The 18,775-nt window shown below is 43.0% G+C and overlaps 1 protein-coding gene across 3 annotated transcripts in view; it reads right to left on the bottom strand.

The window, feature by feature from the left end:
* The window catches only part of FBXL13 (F-box and leucine rich repeat protein 13), a 178,540-nt gene that overhangs the window by 37,131 nt on the left and 122,634 nt on the right, over positions 1 to 18,775 (bottom strand). For all 3 annotated transcript variants that reach the window (XM_075857321.1, XM_075857322.1, XM_075857323.1), the window contains exons 13-15: positions 4,285 to 4,383; positions 1,621 to 1,741; positions 1,368 to 1,530 (exon numbers count right to left, since the gene is read on the bottom strand). In XM_075857321.1, coding sequence (XP_075713436.1) covers positions 1,368 to 1,530; positions 1,621 to 1,741; positions 4,285 to 4,383 — 383 coding nt within the window. The remainder of the gene's footprint in view (positions 1 to 1,367; positions 1,531 to 1,620; positions 1,742 to 4,284; positions 4,384 to 18,775) is intronic.

Genomic DNA, 18,775 nt, shown 5'->3' with positions numbered 1-18,775 from the left:
TTTTGACATCCGTCGGACTAATGGAGCACTTCGGACACGTTTAGTGTGTATGATGGGAGCTTTCCCGACGTGCATGCTAAATGTTTGGCAAAAATATGCACATAGACTAAGTACAAGACATTAATGTATTCTTAGAGCAGTCATAAGAGCAACATCTTTATGGGGCTTCACTGAAACACTTGGGGAAGCATAAAATGTTATAGAGTTGCTGCACTAATAGCACAGGCCTTTCTGGAAATGGTTAGGACAACTGTGGTTTTTATAAACCATATTTTTAAAGTTTACTTGTTATTATCCAAGTTTTTCCAATAGAATAACTGTACCCTTCAGTCCATCCATTAGATAGTTATGGCTTTTCTAGCAAGGATTAAAGTTTCCCGCAGGAAGATTCTATTGTGATGTGACAACTATTTTTCCATAAAAAGAGACCAAACAGGCAAACAATAAGAATAAGCAAAGACCAAACAGGCAAACAATTAGAATAGGCAAAGTCCAAACAGTCAAACAATGAGAATAGGCAAAAACCAAACAGGCAAACAATGGGAATAGGCAAAGTCCAAACAGTCAAACAATGAGAATAGGCAAAGACCAAACAGGCAAACAATGGGAATAGGCAAAGACCAAACAGGCAAACAATGAGAATAGGCAAAGACCAAACAGGCAAACAATGAGAATAGGCAATGGTTGTGCAGCTTTAGTGAATGACATACAATCAAATAAATGTATTATTTGCTGAACGTGGTACAAGTAAATGTTAGTCACATAAACAGTATGTGATCAATCCTCATTGCTGAAGGGTGGCTATACTTGTATCCTCTGTAGCTACGGAGATTGTACATATTTTGTCCCGGATTAAATGGGTTTACAAGCCTGAGATAATGCCCCCTAATATCATATTTCAACAATATATTTCTTAGAGATGGCTACAGTGTAGTTGACATACAATGGTTCCATGTGTTGATTTAAAGTGGTTGCCTCAACACAGACAAACCATTTCATATGGCTGCTGCCGAGGCTCCCAACACACCTAGCAAACAGGGAAAGCTGTGGCCCGAGGCCACTTCAGGGAGATGTAGTATTACATGGTGGGCATTCAGGTGAGTGGCTCTCTTTTCTGACCCATAGAGAAAGATAGGTCACATGGACCGGGGTTGTCTTCATGAAATAACCTGTTAACACTCATAAATGCTGAAGGTGAGTTATTGAAAATTCCTCAAAGTACATTTAGGGATGCCAACCATCAACCAATATGCTGCCAAACGTGCTGAAATGATTTATAATACAAACCACAAGCCAGGAAGGATCTGACGGATATTGAGTATCCTTGATAGCTGAATGATAAACCAGCAGCTGTTATATGACTTTACCTGATGCAGTCTGCTACATTCAACACAGTTATGTTCTTCAATGATGCAAGCGCCTTAAGACTAATATCGGTAATTTTTTGGCAATCCGCGATATAAATGTGGTTCAGATTAGGGCTGGATCGGCTGATTGCTTTGATGCTGCTATCAGTAATCCGACTGTTTCCTGTTGGAAAATATTGTGATATTACTTTAAAAATAAGGGGAAATATCTTAAAACTAGAAAATTAGGGTGGGGGAGGGGGGAGTGTCCTACCTTCAATCCTGATCTTTACAAGCTTCCGTCCATGCGACAGGATTTTGAAAGCGGAGTCAGAAAGATGTGGGGAGCCCAGCAGAGATATAGACACAATGTTTTGGCACCTCTCAAGCAAAGTCTACAAATAGAAAATCAGACATGAAATGTGCTAAGTACCACAATGAGTTAAAACAATGGACTGCATTGTATTTAAAGGATTTCTATAAAAAAATAAAATAAAAAACATAACGAATTATTACTGTTACATCTATTACCTGAACAGGAAGATCTTACTATAGGGTATCAATACTTACTGTACTGAATTTTAAAACTTTATAGATGATCTGCATATGTAGAAATCTTTTGACACGGCTCATCCATAGAATAAAGCTGCATGGATGAACGTGTGTATAGCAAAATACAGGCACAAAGACAGTGCGGGTCTACAAGATTTCAGCGACTTTTCTCCCAGTTTAGATACATGAGGCTCATTGTTTTTTTTCTGGCAACAACATAAGTAAAGCTTTATGTGACCACTATGTAACGCTTTTATATATGCCACCATACATAATAAGAATGAATACAGGATATTGAAAATCTGAACAATCCTACTGTGCACTTAACCTTCTCCTAGGAAATATGAAAGCCTTGCACCAAATTTATTGCTTTACACAAAAGCGTCTTCCAGAAAACATGCTATAATTCATGTACTTGGCGCTGTGAGCGGACTTCTTATAAGTTCTATTTGTATTCTGGGCTTCTTTTAGACTCTCTGCAAGACTTACATTTTCTGCAACATTAAGTGAAGAGCCTTTGGTATTTCCAGGCTGACTGGGTAAATACATGAACATGGTCTAACTAATTGTTTTCTTCCTTCTGGTAAATATAACGGAGAAACAGACTGGCCCACCAACATTAAACTTAACTGCATCTGCTCTGAAATCACAATTGTGTTCTACTTGCAGCTCATTCCCCATACAACATATGTTTCCATAACTAAGTCTCAAGTCCAATGGATTTTTCAGATGATGTTCCCCTGTTGTATACTAACTCCTAAAACACATTGTATAAACATCCCCCATATCCATGCCTAAATTAAGATGAAAAGGAGATTACAGTTTCCACAAATAAACGTTATACTTTTTATAATTAAAAGTTGTAAAAAAAATGTAAGCTATTTTCTATATTAATTCCTCAGAGTTTTTAAGATCTCTGCTTGCAGTCATTCAATAGGGACCTTCATTGTTGATAAGAATCTGTCCATGGTCATGTGCTGGACACACAGGTGCTCATTAGATTACAGAGCAGTAAGATTTTTCGCAAGGGAGGGAGAGAGAAAGGGAGGAGAAAGAACACTAACCAGCCCTTTTCAGTGAGAATGAAGAAGGAGGAACCTTCCAGTTACTGCGCCTGCTTCTCTTGCTGCTACTGAGGATTATGCATGACTGCAGTGTTAGACATTAAAGAAGCCTGCCGGTCTGCTCCAAGACCCACACCTTGACCGAAAACAAGGGTCACACGAACCCCATTATTCCTGGTGCGGTGGCCGCTCATTCCAGGCAGGGACTATTGACATGGCAGACATGGGGATCATTGTTAGGCCGATGGGTTAAAATCACTGTAAAACCACTGTCAATTTATTTCAGTTACTTAACACAGTAATACAAACTCCATGCAGATGTTGTCCTTGGTTGGATTTGAACCCAGGACCCCAGCGCTGCAAGGCAATAGTGCTGCCCTATTAACTGCAGCATCTGAGTTATCGCTGATCCCTGCCCTTAGAGTGGGGTTGTCAGCTGTATAATGCAGCCGTCACCTGCAAATAATGGGGCAGGCCCAGTTCCCAGCCGGCACAATCACAGAGAATAATAATACGACGGTTCGCAGGAACGATCCGTTTACCGCAGCATACTATTACAGCGCAGAGCAAGAAGAGTTGAATCAAACTTCCAATATGAATAAACACATTTATGACACTTTGTACAAATGTATCCTTAGGCCTCGACCATGCAGTATTCATTTACCATAAATACTGCACGGATGGGCCACGGACTGTCACCCACATTTGCGGGCTGTGCTCACATTAAAAAGTATAGCACGGTCCGTAAATGCAAAAAATGCAAAATGCATGTCCTATTTTTTGAGGGTCACTTCTACGGCCCGGACACACACCTGTAAATACGGGAAGGTGTCCGTGGCGTATAGAAATGAATAGGTCAGTATTTTACCCACAATTATGGATATGTAATTGTGGATCAAAATTACGGTCGTGGGCTTTAGAAGGGGAATTGTTATGTTTTCTTTTAAAAGATTGCTTTAGTTTATAACTTTTGTAATATTAAAGTTTGTCAGTAAATATTTTCAGTGTAATATAGTTAGCAAATCTTTCTCTCCTTTGCTGAGACTAAATGCTTACATGCCTACAAATGCCTTCAAAAGAACATGTATCCATGCAACATAAATCCATACACTGAAAACATTCTGAAACATTGATATACAATGTGGAACATATTTTATCCAGATGAACTCAGTCTGGAAATGAGGTTAACACAGATCCGCTGGCTCCAGAACCCAGATCTTGGCCCCAACATAAATAATGCTAACATCTAAAGAGGACCTTGCTATACACTGAAAATGAAAAATTGGGAACAAGGCTGCAAATGACCTGAAACCTTTACTTACTGTGATACAGTTGTCTGTTAGAGTAAACATATTGTTGATTTTTAGGTGTTGAAGAGAAGCGCATCCATGAGCTATGTATCTGAAACCATCAACTGATATCTGAAGGGAAAGAGAGATTAACATTGATAATTTCTAGGACATGTTTGAGAATATTCAGAGTACAAAAATACAGCTAAACAAGGACATGCAGCACCGTAATATTTTGTTACTTTACACTAAAGCCCATGAAAAGTAGAACAAATAAAGCGATGTCCCTCCACCTATAGATAAAACGTACCCTCTACAGTTTGAATTAAAAGACGGATATCTTTTGCAAATGACAAACAAGCAGCTCTGGACATGGCAGTGTGAGAAACACAGGAGACTGGCCAAGGCGAAGAAGAAGTAGGAATGCGTAAATGAAGCAGCCTTCCACAAGGCAAAGGGGTTCATTTAGGCCTCATTCACACGGCAGGGTTTCCCGTCCTGGTGCCGGCCGTTCATAAATCGGCCGGCACCCGGCTGCATTAGGAACAATAGACCCCTAATGGGGCTATTCACACGACCGATTTTTTGACGGCCGGGAAAACCGGCCGTCAAAAAATAGGACATGCTCTATTTTCGGCCGGGTACCTGGCCGCCTGGCTCCCATAGAAGTCTATGGGGCCGGGTAATACACGGCCATCACCGGAATGTGTCCCGAGTGATGGCCGGGTTTTCCGTGGCTTGCGCTCTATCTCCTCCTCCTCACAGCGCAGAGTGCATGTGAGGAGGAGGAGTTGATGTCACTCGGACGAATGGCTACGCTGTACACTGTGTGGCAGGGCCGGGGTGTACAGCAGGTGGAAGGGAGCGCTGCGCTGGCTCCCTTCCCCTGCTTGTTAAAAGCGCCCTGGCCCGGTGACACCTTCCATGGCACCGCTAGCAGCTGCTGCTGCTGCGGCTGCTACTACTGTAGCGACGCCACTATAGCAGAGCGGGGAGGTATCTCCCCGCTCTGCTATGAGCTAGCTCCATTTTAGCTCCTTGAAGGAGCGGAATCCCCGTGTTTTCGGGGATTCCGCTCCTGGACAGAGCGCTTGATGTCTCTGTCCATATCTGGGCAGTGACATCAGGGGAAACTCCTGAAGCGGAATCCCCGAACACATGGGGATTCCCCTTCAGGAGTTGCCGCTGATGTCACTGTCCAGATCTGCCCGGCCCGGAACGGATGCAAAACTTTATGCAAACCGGCCGGGCAAAATGGCCGATTTTACCGGCCGACACTCGGGCGGGACCCAGTCGTGTGAATCCCGCCTTATCAACCTTTCTACATCAGTTTTCTGTCATAGAAAAGTTGCAAAAGGGATGAAAAGTCACACTTTTTTTTTTTAAATCAATCCAATTTTATTGATACGAACACAGAAATGAAATAACACATTAACATTCACATTACAATTTTCCAACATCGTATACAATAGTTACAGCATATCAGGAAATCCCCAACTTCCCCCTTTCCCCCCTCCCCGCACAGCCCCCCACTATATCTCCGCCCTTTGTTTCTAGTACCATTCCTAGTCAGAGCACATTTCTCTTATCAAGGTTCCCCACCACCCCTTCTTTGCTCCAGACTCTGTCACCTCCAGTTCCTCAGACGACTCTCGCCCTTAGTCTGCTCAGTTCAGGTGACAGCACCTCAGGACAGGCCAACCATCTGCTCCATTGTTTCTCAAAAAAAATTTCCGTGCCCCTTTTAGAAAATATCTTATGCTCCATCAGGATATTATAATTCAACATTCCTACAATTTCCCTCATCCCCGGTGGCTCCGCGTCCAGCCAGTGTTTAGCAATGCATTTCCACGTTTGATATAATATCTTGGCAATTGCCAGGCTTGCCATTCTGTCACTCTCCAATTCTCCCACCGCTCCCAACAACATAACTTTAGGGTCTGCCACCAATTCCCGACCATACACCTGCTTTATCAGGTCCAATATTTCCCCCCATAGGGTCCTCAGGGCCTCACATGACCAAAACATATGCAATATGTCCGCCTTCTCCTCCGTGCACCTAGGACATTTAGCATCCGCTCTAATACCCATCTGTTTTAATACCCACGGGGTGCGGTACACTCTATGTATCAGGAAGAGTTGTGATCTCCTCTGCGCCAGACTGAGCGATAAGTGACATGTGGACGCTAATATCTCTTCCCACTCCTCCTCGGTCAATGGACCGACATCCTGTTCCCATTTCGCTTTTACCAGCACCATTGGGTTTCCCAAGTGTTTGGACAGTAAGCTCCTGTACGCCATTGAGATCAGGCCTTTGGTCGTGTCAGCCCGTCCCACATACTCTAGGACCCCAAGAGCACAGACCGTCAGGTCCACCACATGCGCCTGCGCCTGTAGGGCATGACGGATCTGCAGATATTGTGCTCCAGTGGAAATAGGTCTTTCAACTGCTGAAATGATCTCAGCCCGTTATCATCATACAGGTGTTGTAATCGCCTAACCCCTGCCGATTCCCATTTTTGCATGCCCTCTAATTGGTATCATTCCCACAAGACCGGATTATGCCATAGGGGAGTATATTTGGTACACATTCCCACTCCCAGGATCTGTTTGCATTGCCACCATATTTTATGTATCAAGAGTAACGTTGGTTTAGCACTCGCCAATCTCTTAAAGGTATGCGCTTCCAGACCCTCTAGTGGGTTGAGTCCTCCCCCCAAATATGACAATAAACGTGCACTGGAGCCCCAGGTCTCTGTGTCCTCCCACCCCTTAAACTGTTGGCTCTGGGCAGCCAGGTAATATATCCAAGCATTTGGCAGCGCGACCGCCCCTTCGTCTTTAGGCAATTGCAATTTCTCCAATTTAATCCTTGGAACCCCTTTTTTCCAGACCAGATCCCGAAAGAGATTGTGCAATCGTCTGAACCAGTGTTTGGGTATCCATACTGGGTAGTTATGAAGAATATATAAAACTTGAGGCATAAGGATCATCTTGATTAGATTAGTCCTCCCCAGAGCAGAGAGCGGGAGCCTGTTCCAGGCATCCACCTTATGTTTCACCTTGAGCAGCAGTGGTAAAACATTCAAAGACATATAGTCTTGGACCCTAGCCGTCACCTTAACCCCTAGGTACGTAAATTCAGAGACTATCGGAATCCGGGGTCCCACTCCAGTATCTACAATATTCACCATGTCAAGTGGCATCAGAGCAGACTTGGTCCAGTTAATATTTAATCCCGAGAACTCCCCAAACCTTGTGATCGTATCCATTACTACCTTCAGAGTATTCTCAGTGTCCGTCATATATATTAAGATATCATCTGCATATAGTGAAATTTTCCCATATTGCAAGCCTCTTATACGCTCCTCCTGTCTTATGAGGCACGCCAGTGGCTCTACCGCCAAGGCGAATAGCAATGGTGACAGTGGGCACCCCTGGCGCGTACCCCGGGCCAGTGAAAATCTCTCGGACATTGCAACATTCACCCGTATGCGGGCTGTAGGGGCCACATACAACAACTGCACCCACTTCACGAAGTTAGGGCCGAATCCCATCTTTTCTATTACCCGCCATAGGTACCCCCATTCTACGCAGTCGAACGCTTTTGCGGCGTCTAACGTTAGCACCGCCCTTCCTCCTTGATCATCCGGTGTCGCCTGAAGATTTAAAAACAGCCACCTGGGGTTGACAGCCGTCGATTTGGATTGCATGAACCCCGATTGGTCTTCATGCACAACATGCTGTACCCTGTTCAGCCGCAGCGCCAATATCTTTGCCAAAATCTTGACATCCGATGTCCACAAGGATATTGGTCTGTAGGACTCCGGTAATTGACTGTCTTTCCCCTCTTTTGGGAGAACCACTATCGTAGCCTCATATAGGGAGTCTGGTAGTTTGCCTCTGTCAAAGCTATCCTGCAAAGTACTCAAGTATTCTGGCGCTAGTTCCGTCCCATATTCCTTATAGATTTCCCCCGGTAACCCATCTGGACCCGGAGCTTTCTCATTTGCCATATCCCTTATCGCCTCCAGTGAAATAGGTGCCTCCAAGCTTTCACAGTCCTCCCGGCCCAAGGTAGGCAAATTAATGTTTCCCAAGTACTCGTCCAATTGCTGTGTCGTAATGCACTTTGGATGTATATAGGTCAGTATAAAACCGCTGAAATATTTGCAAGATTTGCCCCGTGTCTGTCTCCACCCTCCCCCCTCCCCCCTAAGGCCATGAATGAAATTATTACTCCCATGCGGCTTTGCCATCCTAGCGAGTAGTCTCCCCGCCGTTTCCCCTTCTTCCATATTTCTGTTTAAGGAATAATCGTTTATTATCCGCCATTGTTAGTTCGTGATTTTTTAACAACGTCTGTGCCTCCACCCACTGTCTACGTGTCTCCTCGGAGCCCTCTTCTACATGTCTCCCTTCTGTTTCTGTCACCCGATCCTCTAAACTTTCTCCCAATTGCCTAGATTTAGTTTTAATTTGTTTAATATGTTGAATGAATACTCCCCTCAACCAGGCTTTCATGGCGTCCCATAACACCCCTCGCGGCACTGACTCAGTATTGAAATATTCTTTTATCAAGTCCCGTATTTCCCCGCCATCCATCAATCTTAGCCAAAACGCATTCAGCTTCCAATTACCGGGGTTCCTGGTAGGCCTTACACCCACTTCCAGCGTCACCGCCATCGGAGAGTGGTCTGACAACGCCCTCTGTAGGTATTCAATTTGCGCTATGTACTGCACTGCTGAAGCTGAGCATGCTACCAAGTCTATTCGCGAAAGTGACTGAAATGTGGATGATGCACACGAGTACTGCCTCACCCCTGGATGTTTATCTCTCCAAATATCCCGCAGACCCAATTCCTCCATTAATCTTCCAAAGGCAGTCAGGTCTCCCCTTTGCCCTCCCCCTCCCCTATGAAACCTATCCAACCCTTCAGACATCACTGCATTAAAATCCCCCATCACGATTAGCGGTACCTCAGGCCACCTGGAGAGTTTCTCCGTAACTCGTTTAACTACAGTGCTAGAATAAGGCGGAGGGATATACAGCACTACTAGAATACACTCCCAGTGATATATAGTACAGTGCACTCCCACATATCTCCCCTCCTCATCAGAGAAAGACGAGTGACAGACAAAGGGAAGACTCCTGTGTATCAGCAAACTCACCCCCCTAGAATAAGTCGTATGAAAGGAATGAAACCCATGTGCGATCCACACTCTCTGCAGTAAGGACACAGATTCTCTAGTCAGATGCGTTTCTTGCAGCCCCACTATCAGTACATTTTGCTGTTTAACCCAGTTAAAGATTGCCTGTCGTTTCCTAGCTTCCCGTATTCCCCGGACATTCCAGGATAGACATTTAACCGATCCCATCAGGCGCCATATCTTTAAGAAATCTGTTACCACTCCAGCCTGCTCCAGTCAAGATATTAGGCCGTGCGTTCCCTCCCTCCTTCCCTCCCCCCCAACAAAACCTCGCCTCCGAAAAGGGTCAGAGCGACATGTACTGTCTCTCCTATCCAGCAGAAACGCACCATAGTGCGAACTTTTGACATGCCCTATTGGCATCTCTCTTTGAACCATTTAACTTTCTCACCACTTCCAGTGAGCGCTGGCTCCCACTGCTATTCGCATGTATTAAACAATCCCACACAATCAGCAGAATTACAGATACATTAGGTACCCAGTAACAATCCCACAATAACATTGCCGTCAGGTGCGGCCATTCTTGTTAAAAGGATACCACCCTGCTGTGTTTCAGACAAGGGTGTTCACACACTTCGGAGAACTGCATAAGAACATATAATATGCTACAGTCCCGCAAACGTCAACATGGCTCCAGACTTCACTGCCCAGGCGGGCTTTCACGCATCTTCTTCTCCAGCCGGTCTCCGCAGCCGTGCCTCATTGCTATCCAGCCATCTTGCAGCCTCTCTGGGGTTCTCAAAGAATGAAGCAATCCCAAAAGCAACCACCCGCAATTTAGCCGGATACATCATGGAGTACGGTATGGACAAGTTCCACAGACGTTTCTTTACATCCCAATATTGCAGCCGCTTCTTCTGTACATCCGCGGAGAAATCCGGATAAAAGGATATTTTGGCGCCATTGATGGAGATATCCTGCCGTTCCCTTGCCTTCCTCAGTATCTTATCTCTGTCCTTGTAGTGCAACAGCTTCACTAAGACCGGTCTCGGGGGCCTCTCCGGTGGTCCCAGTCTGGTAGGTACTCTGTGCGCTCTTTCAACAGCATATAAAAGGAGACAACTCTTCCCGGCCAAACTGCTCCAGCAGCCATTTTTCTAAAAAAACTCATCCGAGTTATTGCCCTCCGTTTTTTCCGGCACTCCGACCAAATGCAAGTTGTTTCTGCGTAGCCGATTTTCTAAATCATCCGCCTTAGCCTGCAGGGCCACCACCGCCAAGGACTGAGACTGCACATCCCGCCTGAGCTCCGGCAGAACATCTTCCACTTCAGACACTCTCCCCTCAATAACTGTGGTTCTTTCTGCCACTTTCTGTAAATCATTACGTAACAGCAGAATATCTTCCTTTAGGCTTCCCACCTGCCCGGTCAGCATAGATAAAATTGAGGAGTTCTGCTTCACCGCAGCAAATATATCTGTGAGGGAAGGCTCCTTCACCTGGTCTCTCTTGCTATGCGTTCTGCCTCCATCTTCCTCAACACGCCTGTCCCGCCGCTGACTCCCCAGCTCTTCCTCCTCCTCACTCACCGTGTCCTCTCCCAGCACTGAGTATCTGGAGCCTGAAGCCATGCTGTCTGCCTTCCCACTGCCAGCCACCGGCGTCTTGCCTGCTGCAGATCCGCTCGCACGAGGGGTTCTTGCAAATCTCTCCAGCCTGTCTGCTGCTTCAGACCGCATGTGCCTGCTCCTGCATTCAGTCTCCTCGGCGCCATCTTGTCTTCTCGGCCCCGGACTCGCCGGCGGCTTTTTTTGTTTCTTAGAACGGGTCATTGCAGCTGTATTAAGCGGTACCGACTCCTCCAGCCTCCCAGCCTCCAGATCGGTGAATATTACCGGGTAATTCAGGGATAATCAGTACTTTCAGGATGGATACAGCAGGAGCTCCAGCCACACACGTCCTCTTACATCTGCTGCTAGGCCACGCCCCGAAAAGTCACACTTTACTATGCAAATTTTGACTTTGGACTTTTTGAGCCACTCTCGCCACTTTTGCGGAAACGGGGCGTGGCTTCTGGGAGAGGGCCATGGCCACTGCGGCTCAACAAATTTATTATAATTATAGTGAAAATCTACGCCAGCTCCCCACTCTATGGGACCCGTGCTGGGTCTTGTACCTTGCCCCCCATCAGACTAACCCCCGCGCCCCCCCCCCCAATGGACCGTTAAATTATATATATACACACACACACAGTATATACTGAGCATTTTGATTTTTGCATTAATTTGGAGTTACACCTCTACATTTTTCTAAATAGATCACATAAATAAAAACAAAGTAATTATACAATTCTTATTGACAATAAAGCTGATTTGAGCAAATGAAGAGAATGCAAGGAAAAATCCTGAACAACTTACAATATAAATCAGTCTTATTAATACTTTCTCCATTACTGGAACTGGTGGGATTGGAGTATTTCAAAATTCAACAATGCACAAGTTCTTGGCCAAATGCAGGGATAATTTGTAACAAAGTAATTCATAACAGATTTCTAGTTCTTGTGCTGTCCAGTAAACCACAGAAAAGAATAGTAATAAAAGGAACTTGGCAGCATGTATGCCTTGTACTAAAAGAAATCCCTCAATCTCATTGAAGTATCTACATAAACTTTTGTTAAATAAACTAAGGCTTCATGCCCTTTTCGGATTTGTGTGATACACTATACGGTATGCTACACAGTTTTGTTTTTTTGCGCACCATACTTCAGTCTGTAACACATGCCGTCATGTGCATGTGGCCTATTAAGTAACCATGCTACAGTTTAACTTTTTCCTGACATACAAATAATATAGCACAAGTGAATCAACAATATCCAACAGACATCTCTGAAACAATTTCATCTTTGAAGAAATTCCACAATGAAGGCCGTTTTAGTGGATCACTTAAGCTCCATTTGACCTAAAGTTATTGCTTCCATTTTTATGCATTCCATGTCGGATCTATTATAATCCATTTTTCCACCCATTGACTTATAAAGCACCAATCAGGTTTAAGTTTTTTTAATCCACTATCCTGTGCAGCATGCCATGTTATTCTGATTTTCAAAAAGCAACGCAAACCTGATAGAAGAGAACTAACGCAAATGTGAACATAACCTACACCTCATATATATTCTTCAAATGGTTACATGTAGTATTCTAAAAACACACTATAATAGTTATGGCGTAGAAGAGGTTGTTGAGCTATGGTAAGTGACACAAAGTTGTGGAGACATGGTAACGTATGCCACTATGTTTCTATACAGTACCTTATGTAGGCATTACTATGTAGAAATCCCGCTATATGACATATTGTCGTGAGGAAATTCTGCTATGTATGGATACTATATGGGGAGCCTTTGATATGTTATACCACCAAGCAGTAGTAGCTTGTAATCTAGAGAAACGTGAATGTTTTCTTATTGCTTAGAAAAAAAAAACTCCACCTGTGAGCTACTTTGAAGAATATGTTAGTAATTATATCATTGAGATTTAACCAGTATAATGTTGTTATTAGAAGCTTTTTCTTTCCAAGCTAGAGTAATCCCATGATAACACTGCAGGGGTGATGGGCATTTCAAATTCCCTGTCACTGACCCGTCAGCAGATTATTGTATTCAGTCATTGCAGTGCTAAGCAGGGTAATCATGAAGTCAACAGCAGCATAAGAGTGTATCACAAGCAACCATAGATATTAGTAATGATGTCAAGGAAATCAGGGATGTTAGTGGCCAAAGGAAATATCGCAATGTTTATGGTCCTTCTTCCAGGCTTCGAACCCAAACGCTAACTGAATGATGACTACATGTGAAGCGCTACACTGAACAGGCTAAATAGATGGTATTAGAGAACGTCTCCAATAAAAATACTGCTTTACATTTACAGTGATAGCCATGGAAATGTTCAGATCTCTGCAATGTATTGTTGCTGTTGCTCCAGGCTTTCCTACATTACACACAAATTCATGTGAATCATTTGACACTATTTATATCTCTGTGCTTAAAAGGGTTGTATTAGATTAAAGAAAAAAAGAAAAAGGAGTCTGTTTTTTTTTCTTCCTCAGAAACAGCACCGCTCTTGCCCATCCACTGTATCTGGTATCGCGGTAAAGCCCATTTAAAGTAAATGCGTCAAAACTGGTGCAGTTTCTTGGGGGGGGGGCAGACTTTTTTGATAATCCCATACAACACCTTCAATGCTAAAATGTTTCACAGTGAAAAACATAAATATATTAGCATATACGGTCAAGTCAGCGCCACTTAATACTAGCATACTGTACAGTAAAAATACAAGCATATTGTACAAAGAGTCCTACATTTTGAAAAAAATTAAAATAAATTATATATATTTTTTACTTCAATATTTTACGGATTATTAGAATGCCATGTTAAAAAACCATACAATTTTAGTCACTAGATAAAATAGCAAGCTAAATATGACTATCCACTTCTATATATCTCTTCACCATACCTAAAAACTATGACCATCATTTAGTTTCTAGGGTGTATTTTAGAAATAAGTAAGGAACGTGTACAGTATTGGTTAAAATAAAAAATATATAATTGGAATGCAAACTTAAAATAAATAGGAACATGGCAGCTTCTGTGGTATGTCTTGTGTGGGTTTTCGATTTATCACAATATTTAAATGGCAAAAATAATCAACATCAATCAAATCCTTAACAACATTTTGCCAATGATAATAGTAAAGGTGGTTTTTCACGTGTAGATTTTCGTCTGGTGAACAAGCACCGATCAACGATACAGCATGTTGCTTGGTGCTCGCTTTCTCCTGGGAAATGTGCTGTCCCGGAGGGACCATTTTTTTGGCCCCATAAAAGTACTGATCAGCCAACAAACGAGTGTTTGCATGTTTGTTGGCTGAGACAGGGCAATGAGCGTTGGAATGAGCACTCGTTCGTCCCATCATTGGCCCGTGTAAAACGGCCTTAACGTTCTCGCTGCAAAGTGCAATGTCTGCTGGATAAATAACCTTATGCTGTAAAATAATAGGAAAATATAATGCGGCCAAATTCTTTAGCTACATTCAATCTGCAATTAGCTCAACACTGTATGTATTTGCAATTTTTTTTATCCTCATTGCGTAATGACAATGACATTTTTATGCTATGTGTAACTATGTAACTGGAGCTGCCATAGTTGTCACAATCAGGGCTGTGCTGGATCTAGTTAGATACAGCAGCTCTGTCATTTGACAATTGTCCCGGGGATCACGTGACTGCACACTGCTCAATAAATATTTTTCATACTTTTTTTCAAGATGTAATTAACTGCTTATTCTAAGGCCAGGTTTTCACAGTGCAGCTTAATAATAAATATTAGTCTCAAAAGGCAAATAAGTAAAGTGGGTAGGTTTTTCTCGTGTACGACATAACACATCCAAGGATCAACAAATAGAAACTTCAAAATATCACATACACAAAAGAGAACAAGGAGTCACGTACGATTTATAGTATGAAAATAGAAAATATGATTCTTTATTAATGACATAAATGAACAATATATAAAAGCATAAAAATACAGAGGATCCTAAACAGAAATAGACTGTATGTGAGCCACTACAGAATGTATGGGTTACCAGATGATAACAGTTCTAATACAACTGTATCACACAGTATTAGAGATCCAATTTTCAATTGTGCAAAGATTCTATGTAAAACGATACCGTTTGGGACAAATGAATAGTCTAATAATTACTCTTAATAAGAACTATTGTTCATGCTAGTATAGAATATATACAGTGCACAGTTGTAAATAGCAAGTCCACAGAAGAAGGAGGAATATAATGTGTGTAATGCAAAGTTACAGCTAGATCAGGGGTCTCAAACTCAGCCGGGTAAGTGGGCCACATATAGAAAAAATGGGAAGTTGACGGGCCGCATTACTTTCAAATTTGATACAATACAAAATTATTGTTAATCAATTAGTTATTTGAACTACTATAATAATACTACATTACTATAATAATACTACATTACTATACTAATAGCGCTAGGTTTAAAATTTGAGAGATTTCTCCACGTGCTTATTTCAACAATCCAGTTTTCTAGTTTAAGTGTCGCTAAATGCAGTCCGGCTCAGTTAGCAGCGTTTGGCAGACACACATGTCAAGACTGGGCAGACCCTTTTTAGATAATGCCACAGTGCCCAGTGTCAGGGGATCCTCCTGGACCGGAATGTGATATCAGGGGCAACTCCAGAGCCGGAGACCCGGAGCAGAGCACTAGTATAGGCTCTGCGCCGGAACTCTGGGGAAGCCATTAACATCAGTGTCCATATATGGATAGTGATGTCAGGGGCTTGCCCAGAGCTGGAGTGCCGGAGCAGAGCCGCTTCTAGCACTCTGCATGGGATTCCAGCTCTGCTCCTAACATCACTGTCCATATATGGACATGGATGTCAGGGGCAACCCCAGAGCTGGAGTCCTGGGCAGAGCGCTAGTAGGCTCTTCCTGGGACTCCAGCTGTGCTCCTGACATCACTGGGACTCCTGCTCTGGGGAAGCCCCTGACATCATTGTCAATGTATGGACACCGATGTCAGGGAATTCCACAGAGTCCCGGAGCAGAGCCGATACTAGCGCTCTGCCCGGGTCTCCGCTCTGGGGAAGACCCTGACACTGTCCATATATGGACAGTGATGTCAGGGAATTCCAGAGTCCCGGAGCAGAGCCTATACTAGCGGTCTGCCCGGGACTCCGCTCTGGGGAAGACCCTGACACACTGTCCATATATGAGCAGCGATGTCAGGGAATTCCACAGAGTCCCGGAGCAGAGCCGATACTAGCGCTCTGCCCGGGACTCTGCTCTGGGGAAGACCCAGACATCGCTGTTCATATGTGGACAGCGATGTCAGGGAATTCCAGAGTCTCGGAGCAGAGCCTGTACTAGCGGCTCGGTGTCCCGCGGGTCGCAGATGACAACCCCGGGGGCAGCATGCGGCCCACGGGCCGCGTGCTTGAATCCCCTGACTTAGATGAAGAGATCTAAAGTAGTCTGCCAATAGTCTGCCCTAAATAAAAGTACAAGTGGACAGAGTCCCATCAGAGTATCAAAAGCAAAGAGCCTTACCCATGGAGTAGTGTAATCAAGTGGCTCAAAGAAGCGCCCCGACACGCGCTTCGCGTGTAGCTTTATCAAGGGGTCAGTTTAATGCAGTTTTTTATGCTCTTTTTTTGGGGCAAAACAAGATGTGGAACTTAAGGTGATGAAAAGTGTAAAGGAGAGACTTATACTTATCTTTATTGTTTTGGCTTTATTGTCTTGGCTAAAAAAAGACTTAAATGAAAAACTTGACCTAATGTAATGTATCAAAGATTTGAATTGTTCCATATAACAGCAGTCACCAGAGTCTGTGCAGGTTTCTGTAAAACTGTCTGGGCTCCAGCAATCTTTCTCCACTGCAGTGAATCTCACAATCTCACAGCTGGGTGGGGCGGTATGTCAGGCAACCAATCAGAACCTAAGGGGTACTATTTGAGGGAGCTTGTGACTGGCCTCTGTGACACTTTCCTCCCAGTTTTCACTTGTGAGTGTTTTTGAGTTCTGGTTCCTGTAACCTGTTTTGACCTGCTTTGCCCTTAAGCTTGACTGACTACGTTTCTAACTATTCCACAGTACCACAACCGGTTTTGCCTAAACTTCCCTTACCTGAACCTTGGCTTGTTTGACTACGTTTCTCATTGCTCCATGATTCAACATCCTGGATCTGCCTGACCTCCGTTACTGACCATGGCTAGTCTGACCAGGTCTACAATACAATAAAAAAAAGGGTTTGAAGCCAGCTCACCTCACCTCGGTGCACAGGCCTGGTGCATTCCAGACACCAACTTGAACATAGAGAAATGAATTTCAGTAGGTGGAACCAGCACTCATCTGCTAAAAAGTTATTTTTAACAATGTAAGAACATCAATACAAAAAAACACAGAGCTCCCACAAATATTCAATACAATTGACGCGTTTCTGACTCCAACAAGTCCTTAGTCATAACACACTGAGAACTTGTTGTAGTCACTGTTATGACTAAGGTCTCGGAGTCAGAAACGCGTCAATTGGATTAATTCTTTGTGGCTGCTCTCTGTTTTTTGTAGTGCTGTTTTTACCTTGTTAACAATAAAAAGGACTTTTTAGCAGATTGTGCTGGTTCCACCTAATGAAATAAACAGGTCTGCAATACCCAAGCTATCCCCTCACCAGTAAGTTTAGGCGTAGACTTTTAGCTGTTATTAAACCAAGCATCCTTACCTCCACCCTATTCTCATGTACTCTAGGTAATCCTATAGGTGGGCTGTGCCATCTGGATTGGTTCTTAATCTCTAAGAAGATTGTTTTAGTTTCAGTTTTTACAGTCAAATATTATTATTATACATCAATATTAATATATCTTTACATTTCAAACATATTTAAGTTACAAGAATAAGCTAGGATAATTTCATAGAAATAGTGACTGGGAATCATGAGATAAATGCTTAGCCCTTTATGTATATGGAACAGTTCAGTATTCAGTCCCATTAGTTTATTAATGCCATGTGTCTACTTCTAAAGAGCTAAATTGCTGGTACAATTTACAGTACAGCAGATTTACATAATGTCCCATAATAAAACAAGAAGGAAGCACACTTTAAACATTCACAACAAAATTCTAGGGGAAGAAACCACAATAAAAACGAAGCAATGTCTGCTTTAAATTAGCCATGAAATAACCCCCCATAAAATGACCAATAAAGAATATTTACAATAAGTCGCTCTTCTGATCATTTTATACACAGAGGTTTGCTCAATGAACATTTGTGGTCCTTGTAATCCTTTGAATCCATCATACATTCTGCATTAAAAAAAAATATACACAAAATAAAGGATATTCGACTATTACTATTTGCAAAGTAAATCTTTTTTGATTTTATATGTACAGAGGCTCAGTGGATAGCACTGCTTCTTTTCCACACTAGTGTCCTAGGTTTGAATCCAACCAACTGCACATTCATTTTCCACTATATTGTTTTGTTTTTTTTTACATTTAGCAAAATTTGCATTTTTATTTCTCTTTGTAGACTAATATTGTAGTGTTACTACCAAGATTATTATACGGCTATAGTAATAAATAAGCGTAAAGCTCAAATAATTATACTTTGCATGTGCTCATTAATGTTCCTCTTCCGTTTGTCTGTATAGTATTTCACTTACTAGTAAAAGATTTTCTTCCTACTAATATTACCTTCTTAAAACAGGATGCCATCTATGGTGGAACCATTGGTCCACTTGGAGCTACAATGATCAAGCGGGATCTGAACTTGCTTGTCCACAGATTTGAACAAGC

This window comes from Rhinoderma darwinii, chromosome 3 (assembly GCF_050947455.1).
Source record: "Rhinoderma darwinii isolate aRhiDar2 chromosome 3, aRhiDar2.hap1, whole genome shotgun sequence".
Taxonomy (NCBI): domain Eukaryota; kingdom Metazoa; phylum Chordata; class Amphibia; order Anura; family Rhinodermatidae; genus Rhinoderma; species Rhinoderma darwinii.
This window is presented reverse-complemented; position numbering and strand designations above follow the sequence as displayed.